The sequence below is a fragment of the Monopterus albus genome, unplaced genomic scaffold (genome assembly GCF_001952655.1).
Source record: "Monopterus albus unplaced genomic scaffold, M_albus_1.0 scaffold283.1, whole genome shotgun sequence".
Taxonomy (NCBI): domain Eukaryota; kingdom Metazoa; phylum Chordata; class Actinopteri; order Synbranchiformes; family Synbranchidae; genus Monopterus; species Monopterus albus.
The window spans coordinates 391,430-403,778 of NW_018128163.1; the positions used below are offsets into that span (position 1 = coordinate 391,430).

A 12,349-nucleotide genomic window follows, 5' to 3' on the forward strand; every position below is an offset into this window, starting at 1 on the left:
GGGGCTTAGGCAAGGAAGAAGCCCCTGCCGTTTGGCCGTCCCCGGATGCTGCAGCCTGGCCAGCCTTACTGCATCCTCTACCAGGAGGGATTCATCAGCGCCTATAGCCACAGAGCTCTGATGCCCCTGTGGAGCTCCTTCACCATCGACAAGCCAGTAAGCGTGTCTGCAGTGGTGGAGAACACTGGGGAGAAAACGGTTTATGAGGAGTGTGACAGAGCTTTCTACAATATATTTTACACAATTTCAAATTCATCCAACTTCTCATTGCTGATCTGTGGCAGTTTAGGTTTACACTGGTGTTGAAGCACCGTCTATTCGTAACAGTCCACAAATGCGCAGACTTGATGTTTGCACCTTTCAAAAACAGGGAAGTGAAAGAATTAAAGAAAGAAGGCAAAGGAAGTGTTTTAACAGCAGTTATAACATTTTAAAAATTACATTAAATAGTGTAATATAAAGAGTACCACAAATCACCCACTAATCCTCATGGAGCTTAATTTTCCATAGTTTTCTGGGTGAGTTCTTTGATACAAAGTAGATCCAGTGAGAGCAGACTCAGCCACAGAGACTGGATCTTGGTCCATAAAACGATCAACAATGACTAAATAAAAATGTGTTTCTCATTTGGAGCTGGTTAATTCAGATAACAAATGATAACTAAAACATTCCTTGCAGATAAACTTGGAGCCATTGCCACCGGTGAAGGCAGACTGTTTAAGGGCTGATGTCAGAGTCCCAGCATCCCAGAGTCCCAGATGTGACCAGTATGATACAGCTGGGAAGCTGACAACCTCCTTCCTCTACCCACCCAGTGCGTATCTGCCTCCGCCTGACACAGAGACTCACACTGGCTTGATTAACACACAGCCCAGAATCAATGGGATCAGTGTCTCATAATTTTCTTTTCACTTCCACAGAACTTCAGCCCTCTCATCCTCCTCTCATCACACAAGAACAGACACCTCATTACATGGACTGTAATGAGGTGTCTGTTCTTACAGTGTATTGTTTGGAGGACTTTTGCTGTTTCACTTTGTTATTCTGCCCATTGCCCAACACACACCTCTGAGTCTGACTAATGTCAGATGAGGGCTGGATTCAATCAGACACTTTATCAGGCTGATTTAGTTTTATTATTTCTTTTTTATTTTGATATGATTCACTCTAATACTTTCTACCCTATTATGTCATGGACTGTGTCACTTTGTTTTTTTATATTCCCTGAATATCTTGTTTAAAAATATATATTTAATTGGTACCGTGTCTGTGATTATCATGGACAGGATTGTCCTCGTCTCTTATTTTTCTCTTTAAATAGATTTTTAGACTCATGAGAAATGCATTTTCAGAAACAGGGACAATGTGTTTACTTCAGATTTGTCTATTGTAACATTCTTGTCATAAAGACAATCATAGCAGTTGGACTGGAACTCGAAAACCTTTAAGAGAAATCATTCATTTAAACCTTTTTACACAGGATAGTCTTACCTAGTTATACAACTAGTATTTATTGGTTTGGTAAATTCCCCTCCTTATCACATTCTTGCAGATCTGAATGCGACAGAGGAGCAGCAGTACGATGCTCTACTGATGAGTAATGTGGTGCCAATGTACCCCGAGTTTAAGAGTAAGTTACTCAGTAAAACCGCAATGCACGACATTATTGGATGTTGTAAAGAGGAGTTACAGTATGTCCTATTCAGAGCCTCATGTACCCTGACTCCTTTCCTCTCCTGTCGCAGAGGTGTGGGACTACTTCCACAGCAGCCTGTTGACGAAATATGCCTCTGTCTACAACAGCATCAACGTGGTGACGGGCCCTGTCTTTGATTACAACTACGATGGCCGGTACGACACTCGGGAGCAGATCCAGCAGTAAGTCTTGTGTCCTAGTGAGGATGCTAACATTGTCATTTCTTAAAAATGTTCTTGTATTTAGTCACATTAAAATCACACACTAATCCATATGGAATCATGTACTCATGCATGTAATAAGATATGATGCATAGCAGAGAAGTTCCCATGGTCATCATAGGGAGTATGTTATCATAAAACACCAGCCACATGATGAATCATCATGGTGATGTGAAGGTGCAGCTGCTGTGCATCCATAGCTGCTGTATCACTTGAAACAGGTGAGTTCCCGCTGGATCACTTAGAGCAACAGGATATGAAATGTTTTTCTTTTGCACATAGCAGATTTGCAGTTGGTCTTGGGTTTCCTCTCAGCTCTCACCCACCAAGTATGAGACTGCTGTCTTTCCAGACTGTATCGTGCTTCCACCAGTACATAGATAAATATATTCCAGCCTGTTACAACTCTTGACAGGATATTAAAAACTGTGCTGAAATGTTTCAATAGCTCTGCCCATTTGCTTTTCATACACATAAAAACATTATTTAAAGGTTGTTCTACTGCCAATTGAGCAGCCTCCTGAAATGTAGCGCTTCCTTTGTCACACTCAGCGGTCCAGACTCCTCTCAGTGTTATAATAAATAGATATGGAACTCAATAAATACATAAAACAGACCATCCTGCCACTTGTTGTTTACCAGGTAAATGTCTTGTTGTGAAGGCCTGTCGTAGTTATACTGGTGAGCTGTGAAAGTGACTGCATGTTTCCAAATGTGTCTGTTACCAAAATAAGGGTTGAGAAAGGGCATCTATAGAGATCAATGGGTTTATATCCACAGCCAAGTAACTCTGGTACAGTATTAACAAATACAGTGAGCTCTTAAACATCACTTTAAGTCATCACAACATTTCTGAGTGTCATTACTCCCAGTATACCCACAGTGACATTCACATACATACGTATTAGCCTACTCATGAGATCAGAAAGGCAGACAGATGTTTGGATGTTTGCTGGTAAATCCTGTTGCTGCTTAAGGAAAATAATAAATCGGAATGAAGTGTTCCCAACTGAAGCTATGCGAGTCACGTGACCCACCAGGTTTTGACCCCTGGCTGCCATCTGTACAGCTCTGACTAAATATGGAGTGTTTCTGTGTCCCCACTATCTACACTGCTTAGGAGAAATATTATTACTGAGACGCACATCATCACAAAGTGCTACAGAGCCAACTTTGACAAGGCATCAGGACAAAACTACTTTTGTGTAGACTTGTTTTTGTTCTGGGGTCCATTGTTTTCATTTGCTGAAGTGACTCAAATCTGATTTTGCCCCTTCAAGTAACTCAGATTTAATCATTTCAGTAATGTGTGACAAACCCAGGTCAGATCTGAGACATCTGCATGCTATGTGCCCCTAGATCTCCTAGCTCTGAGTCTGCCCATGCTGTCACAGAGGACAAATCAGAGTGCATGTGGTCGTTTTAACATTAACTTCCTCCTTACCTGTTACCTTGTGCTTTTATCTTTGGGACACCACTTTCGGTTTCAGCATGACACTAAATAAATACAACTTTCCTAGTGTGGCGTAGCCCAACTGGCCTGGACAGAGGCCTGCCTTCAGCCCCGCCTAACATCTGGAGGATGACTGTGAGCCAGACCTCATCGTCCCAGAATCGGTGTCGGACCGCGCTAAAGCTCTCATGTCTGAGTAGAAGCACATCCCTGCAGCTGTTCTAACATCTGCTGGTGTAGTGTTGCATGGTCAGCTCCCACGTTAGGTTTTGCTGTGTTACACTGCACTGTGGATAACCTTTGCTGTGTGGGGTTTTGTGCATTTTCAGGTTCATGTCTGGGACAAACATCTCCATCCCCACACATTACTTTGCAGTTCTGACCAGCTGCAGGGACTCAGCCCAGCCGGTGACTACCTGCAGTGGTGAGCTACAGACTGTGTCCTTCCTGCTGCCTCACAGACCCGACAACTCAGAAAGCTGCCAAGTAAGAAAACACAGCGTCACAGTTCACCTGTTCTATCTGACACTTCATAGGCAGTATTCAGTCTCTAGTCACAGTTCCCCTCCACTGGCCCACCAGCTTACACTGCTGGACAAATGAGCCGAAACTCTTGGTCTGACTCAGTATGAAACTGGCTGTCTGATGATGACTTTTCGTCTGGGTGCTCTGAACAAAGGAACCATTGTAGAGGTTAGAGAGAGATGTCTGTGCTCCACTGTGGGTTGTGTCGGTTCCTTCCCTAACAGCTTTTAACTCAGCCAGTCTTAAAATATTTCTAGGAATAAGACTAAAGACTAAAGTCCTGTGCGTGCTGAACTACTACCCCACAGTATAGATTTTTACAGATTGTGTTGCTAACAAAAGAACTAAGGTGGTGCTAGAGTTATGACCATCACCACTCCTCAGCCATGAACGACTTAATAAACTCAAATTGTTCAGAAAAGGTCCTACAAACCTCAAGAAAAGATAAACAGCATTACATCAATTATTCAGATATTACCAGTATGTAATTTTGTATTATCAGCAAAAAATATACAAGACTACAAAAACAGTGCTTGGTAGATTCTATAGTAATCCATTACATTTTCATATTTCCATCCGTTAAGCACATTTAGTAAGAATCTTTAGATTCTTTAGGTTTCATCAACAATATAAAACATTTGGAGATGATAAATAACCACTGACAGGTTCTTGGGAGTTTGGTCAATAATCTGACTGATGCTTTCTCATGGTCCAAAGTGTTAGTAAAGTGGAAAGACTGGCTTAACAGTGGCGCCAGAGGAAAGGTCACTGAAATCACACGGACTCATCCTCTGGGATCCGTGAGCTTCGACCTTTATGCTAATCTGGTGGAAGCTTTTGAATAAAGTCAACCAGAACTTGCTGAAATGTGCTGTTGGGCCGATGAGCTGTAAAAACCAGACGGTGAAGTGACAAGAGTCTTTACAATGTGCTTCTCATGCAGCAGCTCGGACAAATCCTAAGAAAAGTAACAGTCAGTCCTGGCAGCTGCTGGATTACAGCTCGAGACAAGAAAACAGCCCTGATTCGGAGACACCTCATTACACCTGTTCACTCTCCTGAAGAGCTGAGCTTTGCTCAGTCAGTTACATATATACAGTATATATATATTGTCACTTGCCATTTTGCATTGACAGAGCACAGAAGCTGAGTCTCGCTGGGTAGAAGACCACATGTGGTTTCACCAAGCACGAGTCCGAGATGTTGAGTGGATCACAGGACTGGACTTTTACCAGGGCAGCATTCGACCAACTCCAGAGCTGCTGAGGATGAAGAGCCGCCCCACTGCCGCCATCCATAGGAAACACTGAAGGATACATGTCCTCAAAACGTACAGTATGTACAGCTTTGGGAAAAAGCGACCATCGAGACTGATATTCAGTGTTTGTAAGATGCTTCATAGTTAGTCTCAGATTGCGTCACTTTGTCAGCTCTGGACTCCATCATCCAACAGCCTGACACGGTTTATTTATTCACTCTTTATTTTATAATCACATCATTTTATTTTTATGTTATTTAATCTTATATTCCTCTGGTCATAATTATTTTTTTATCTTCGTGTGTACGCCTGATCAAACAGAGAAATGAGCTTCGTCTTCCAGTTTCCTGACTCTGCTCAGCTTCAAATACTTGATCATCACAATTTTTCAGTTTAGGAAAATACTGCCCATATTTTTTAACAATTTTTGTCTTTATTATTGTGCCAAGAATTATAAAATAAAGTCATCACTAAATTCAAGAAATTTTGCTATTTAATTCTTCTCAAGTATATTTTCCCACAGCTCTGATGAGCAGCTGTGAAGTTCCATTGTTTTGGTAGCGGCAGACAAAAAAACCAAACTATGTACACAGCCGGGCACCACTAGCACTCAGTCAGAATATGTTTTAGTTATTTTGGTGAGGAGCACCACTTGCTGCAGACTATTGTTTCAGCTTCATGACTGCAGCAGACTGTTGGGACCTGAGTCGTCTTCTCAGTGAAGCAACTGGAACCCGGGCTCCCTTTAACACCTGGCCAGGTGTTTGCACTAATAGGCCGAGAACCATGCAGTTTGCAGACCTGCTCAGAGACAGCCTCTCTGAATGTGAGAATCTCTGCAAGCACATATTAGAAACGCTGAGCACGTCCCACTGTGATGTTAATGCTGCAGAGTGAACATTTTACATACTTAAAGCCAGTGTGTTTCATCTCTACAGTAATTCTGATGTCGTACTGTGGCTGACTTTTTGCAGTCTAACTCCGCAGTAGCCTTTAACTCACCAGATTTGCACATACAGTAATAAAAACCAACTGTGTCTCCTAAAAATGACACTGAGTTATAACAGCAGATATGTTTTGTAGGAAATATAAGATTAAGATTAACCTCAAGGGATGGTAACTTTCCCAGACCAGGAATTGAGCCCAGGCCGAGGCGCTGAAAGCACCAAATCCTGGCCACTAGACCACCAGGGAGTTTTACGGTGTCAGACTGCAACAGGGTGGTGAAAGTGGGTGCAGGACATACAAAGCCCAGCTGTCTCACCAAGGACCATGCTCACACCCACAGTCTCAGTTGGTTTAGCCAACACTAACTGTCAGCCACACCTGCCTCTCTTTCTTTTTTTCCTCTCCTGCTCTCCCTTTTTGCGGGATCAACGCCTCAGCTGTGTCGCATCGGGTAATTAGTGACTCGTGGGTCGGTGCGCACACCTATGTTGTCACTTTGTTGTTTTCATTCCATTAAACCACCTTTTTTTTGTACTAGCACCTGGGTCAGCCATCTCGAGTCCAACCCCAGTTCTCCCTCACCCTCCTGGTGAGGGGGACTAAACCGTAACACTAGCCCTTTTGTGTCAGAGCAGGATGTGGTGGTTCCCTCTGGGTTTCTGGCTGATGTCAGACTGTAACCATAAAAACAAATGGTTAATGCTTCATCCTACAGGTCCACAGTTTCCAAATAATATCTCAAAGGTTTCCTGAAAAGAATCATGTAGTTTGGTAATTATTGCAGAAAAACAGAGACTGTTATTTTTAGCCTACTGAGTTGTTTATTGACTTCCAGATGAACTCCATTAAAGGAGTTGCTCAGTTTAAACCTTATTTATTATTTGACATGTTATTCTTCATGAATGCTGAACTGTGTGGTGGTTTGTAAACGAAGGACCTTCTGTCCTCTGAATAAAAGCCTGGACTTTGTGCTAGCTCAGCATTTAGCAACAGGTAAGCCTGGCGCACAGGCTGAGGCTTTATTGCGCACGGCATGTCACGTGACTACAGGTGTTTATTCGAGCTCTGATCATGGAGCCCGTTAAGCCTTTATCTATTTATTAAACCATTTGCCAGCAAGAATATTTCCGTGTTACCTGGAATAAGGGACCCTCCCCTCCAGTGATTTAGCCGATGACTTTCATGTCGTGACAACTATTTGGCTGCCGTGGAACTGAAGCGTAATAACCACTAAGCCATTGTTGCTGTGTTACTGCGGCTCTCTGTAATTGGCAGCACGGACTAATTAATCAATCTCTTCCTGGCATCTTGGCACTGCTTCAAACACTGTATTTTCATTCATTCTCAAGTTGTAGTAATAAAAAGCGGATTTCTCCAAACCAGCAAGTTGTGCACACGTTCTGCCTGTCCAGGTATGACTCAGTGGCAGCAGCGGTGCTCACCCTGAGAGTCGCCCATCTCATTCATAAGCTATGACCAGAAATGGTCTTAAGGTAAATCTCCACAGAAGTGACGTAGGCGTGTGAATGCCACGTAAAACCAAAACTGGAAATGAATCACCGTCTGTGAATTCATTGCCAAACTAGTATAATCCATTAACAAACGCGCTGCAGTTCCTTCCTGCAGCAGACAGAGTAGAAGCACCTGTTGCAAAAGCATTTCGGTGTCATCTGTATCGGTTTGGTTTCTAATATATTTGCCTGTGCATTTACTTATTTCACAATCAATTTTGTATTAGTCTCTAATTTTCTTATTTATTTTGATATGAACATCAATAAATATGTTATGACTAGTGCATGGACATTCAGTAAATAAACACAAATATAATCAATAAATGGGGAAATAAAGATGGGCTTTTGTTGCATTTAAAAAAAACACAATCTTTGTTTATTAGCCAGTCATTTATTTGTTTATCCATCTTTGGTGAGTGTACATACTTGTTTTCTGTTTCCCTTTGGGCCTTCGCGTATATGAGGGCATTATATAATACCCTACATCTTCTCGGGCATGGGGATAAACGGTTGGCCCCCCGCCATCCCCACAGTCAGGTCACAGGTCCTTGGTGTTTGTTTAGGCCGTGTTGTTTCTGGCCAGAACAAACATCTTTTATAGCACTGGTTTAACAGGCTTTAATCGCACTGCATCTCGCACGCAAGCTGTGTGTGCGCAATGTCTAAAAAGGGCAACAATGACGTTTCCATTATACAGGGAGGTCAAGCGCAACAGGACAACACACGAGTAGCAGATACTGGGTATCACAGACAAGTGGCTGCTTCTTGGAATGCCGTTGAGTCAGGAGCTATTTAATTCATCCAGGTTTCCAACTAGCCTGTGTTTATTTTGGAAGATGACGCCAGAGACAGTGTATTGATTGTCAGAGAACAACTTAAGGTCAGCTGAACCTTTCCATTACATACAAAACCTTTCTAGATGTCAGCATGAGTTCCCCAGAATGTTTACTTTGAATTTATAGTTGCCATTACCGGCACTAAATTGGTTTTGCTTTAAGTGCACATGCAAGCAGCATCAATAAACTACAATGGTCACAACGTAAAGACAAAAAAAAAAAAAAAAAAAAAACACCCACTCTTGTTCCCCCTGAACTGTAATAACACCGGTGCCTCTGAGGTCAAAACTGTAACTTGTCCAGATCTTTCATCAATATCTACAAAAGTGCTCGTGTTTGTGAACCAACATGCCGAATTAAGATGGTGCCTCTGCTGGACACCTCAAACAGGCTAACATTAGCATTTAGCTTCCCACTGATCCAGCATGGCAGCGGACCAGATTACTGCTCCCAGGGTCGAGGCATGGACAGCTTCTAGAGAGGGAGAGAAAGTGTCTTTTACCAAATACTGTTTCACTACTATTTCAACATCTAATATTGAACTTGAGCCCATTTCTTCACAGTAATCTGTCAACTCATTGACTGATTGTTAGCGGATGGTGTTTCGCATCTATGTGAAAGATACAGTGCAGAGCCACACATTTAAAGATTCATATGATTAGGTTTTAATTCGGTGCAAAAATACTGTGTCTGACTTACCAGTTTTTCAAGACAGTCAAATTGAAAACTTTGTTTTCTGGGGAGCTTCTTTTAAGCCCTCTGGCTTCCACATAATGTGATCACAGCTTGAAGACTTGTCTGAAACAGCTCTTTGTTCAGGTGCCCACGCTCAGTTTTGGACAGCTTTATATTTGTATTTCCACTGACTGAGGCTTTAAATGAGGGGATTTCTTCCATAAAAATAGCCAAGTTTTGACAGGATTTCAGTTTTGGTGGCGGGGAAATTTGACTCACTTTAGCAGCCACTGGCGTTTCAAACCACAAATCTTTTTAACCAGGCTCCTTTTTCGCTCAGTGAAATTACAGTACCGTACCACAAACTGACTCATTAATAGTGAGTTTACAGAAAGGACAACAAATAACCCACATGTTTTCTTAATGTGACTGGGCCAATATACAGGCCTAGGCAACTCAGACTTTAGTAGTTCCCCCCCGAATAACACCCTTCCTGTTTTCAGAGGTCAAACTCATGCAAACTTCCCCAGATAGATCTGCAAACACTGAGACGTTGGAGTTACTCGTACAGAGAAAACTTTGAGTCAAAGTATATTTTAACAATGAAACTCTTAAGAAGCCTAACCCCAGAAGCTAAAATGCTACCTATAAGAAGTTTCCCCCCACTCAATAAATACAGTGCAGAACAGGAATAAAATGGTCAGAGTCAACAGGTTAAAAGGCACCATTAAATAAACACCACAAATCAATCGCACATCAACCAAATATAAGACGGCCTTTTCTCCCTGTGCATAAAACCATTCACACCATAAAATTGACTAAACCCTATTTGGAAACAATACAATAAATAGGGAACATAATGCTACGTAAACCTCTTAACATAAAAGCAGAACAAAGCAAGGCAAAACGTTGCATAAGCAAAACAGCAGTGGCTATCACCCCTGCAACAAGTAAAGCCACCGTTAATAAATAGCATAGAAGCCATCAAAACAATTAAAACCAACAATGCTACAGGTTACTTTGGCTGCACGTCACCCTGGCACAGCATGTGCGATGGACACCAACTTCTGCTGGATCACGCTCGCATCAATTATCGCTCCTGGAGAGCATGTGGCAATCTCCTAAAGCAGTCTACAACCAAGACAACCTGATTAAACACTTGCACTGTTAACAGATCCGATCTACAATCAGTCCGTTGGACATACCTTAAAGGAAAAGCAGGACACAGCTCGATGTAGGAAGATTCACTTCAGACCGGTTACGGCAGCGACCAGCACAGAAATTGCTTATCGCAACAGCGTCTCCCCAGGTGTTATTTATATCCATGATTATTCTGCCAAATTACTAACCAGGCGGTGTGGGCGTGGCCAACCCACCGGTTACATTAAGAAGAAATTCTTTTCATAAAATCATTTTAAATTCTTACCAAACAAAAATCATAGAAACGATGCTGCTGCTGCCATGGCAACAGACATGTACAAGTATTAAAATAATCAGCCTTAACTCCCTCAAATATCTTTTGTAATTAATTTCTCCTGGTTGCAAAAAGAAATTCCTCTTCATGCATGTCATGTTGGTTGTTGTTTATTTAAGTCCATTTCAACACCCTCCTCTTCCTACGAACATGTATAAAGTATGAGACAAGGCCCTTCTTAAAGCAGAGCGACCTCCCTCTCAGGCTTTTCTAAATGCCTTTTGAATGCAGGCTAACACCCTCGTAATCACAACAGGCTATACCGCCATCTTAGTTTAGTCTGTTAGCATGCTAACATTAGCTAACTAGCACAAAACCCAAAGTGCAGCCCAGATGGCATTGTCATTACTTGGCCATAAGAATGTAACATTTGGTGACTGTCTGATTAACTTATTGTCACACAGATATCGATCCAGTACCTGTTGAAATGTTTTTATTACAACCACATGCTAAAGGAGGAAAAGTCAAGGCATAACCAAAATCAATAGGGTTCATCATCTAGGACCAATGAAATTGTAGTTTAACATGAGAGAAAAAACAAAAAGCAACTGGGGTCCAAAGTGGCACATCAGATCCCGTAATGGAGACGGCAATAAAACCAAAAGTATGGACATGAAACGCAAAAACCTATAAGCTAGTATTTCTCTGTAGCTTCTTCCGGTTCTTTCAAACCAGGAACTCTCAATGAGACGAAGGAGACTGCTTTAGATTTTATAAAAAATAACCGTGCTGGTTTATTCAGAGGATCACAGGTAAAATTCACATTACACGTCCAGATCTCTCTCACCCCTCTGCCTGCGCGCAGGCAGCAGAAAAAGCTCAAGATCTCTGGACCAAACAACCTATATAATATTAATCATTTGGGCTATCCCCATGCTACAAGGGGCGTCAAAACCGTGACGTCACCCGATAAGCAAGCTTTGCAGCTGCTCTAACGTTTAGCCAAAACATGAGGAAAAGTCAAGGTGCGTGACTGTTGTTTTCGTGGTGTGTATCTAAAACAATTGGACATAACCTTACACATTAAGACAAATATTAAGACTAGCATTACAGTTGACACTAACAGCTCTTTACCTGTAACCTTGACGTGCCTGCAGTCTGCACTGCAGGCTGAACAGTTAACAGCCTGAGCTAGTCAACCTGTCTGAACTAAACATTCCTAGACAACAAATCTCTGAATATCTATCTAACTAAAAAATAACCTAACAAACCTCAGTGTGCCAATTAGCATGTCTTTTTCCAGAAAGGGTGACAGTGCTGTTATTCACAGTCTTACTAAGGCTATGTTCTGGCAATAAGTAGTTCAAATCCAATTTTGTTCCCACCAAGTGACTCAGATCGCATCATTTCACAGATATATGAACAAACCAAATTGGATTTTTGTTTTTCAAGTCAGATCTGAGCCACGTCCATATGTGCTCATTTTGGCTTTCTGTCAGAAAGGCACCACTTTTCCCAGAAAATTGTTGCAGTCATAGATTCTTTGGTACTCTCGTTTTTATTTCTTTTTTTTTTTTGCACTGGAACAACACAAAAAAGCCAAATCTAATCAATTCCACACAGAACTCCAAAAATGGACTGGACAGAATTATTAACACCCTCAACAAGGGCTGGGCGATTCTTTCGATTTTTTCTATTAATTCGAATTTACGTTTTAAGGCGATTTTTTTTTCTTAAATCGAGGTATCACGATTTTTTATTATAATAAAAAATAGATACATTGTCATTGCACCAATGGCAGAATAATTAAAA

General features: G+C 41.7%; 1 protein-coding gene across 2 annotated transcripts in view; it reads left to right on the top strand.

Annotated features, from left to right (window-relative positions):
• Positions 1-6,006, top strand: part of LOC109973202 (venom phosphodiesterase 1) — a 30,673-nt gene extending 24,667 nt beyond the window's left edge. For both annotated transcript variants that reach the window (XM_020622608.1, XM_020622609.1), the window contains exons 21-26: positions 24-156; positions 679-814; positions 1,553-1,630; positions 1,746-1,878; positions 3,700-3,856; positions 5,032-6,006. In XM_020622608.1, the coding sequence (XP_020478264.1) occupies positions 24-156; positions 679-814; positions 1,553-1,630; positions 1,746-1,878; positions 3,700-3,856; positions 5,032-5,205 (811 nt within the window). In that variant the 3' untranslated portion in view covers positions 5,206-6,006. The remainder of the gene's footprint in view (positions 1-23; positions 157-678; positions 815-1,552; positions 1,631-1,745; positions 1,879-3,699; positions 3,857-5,031) is intronic.
• Positions 6,007-12,349: the final 6,343 nt, after the last annotated feature.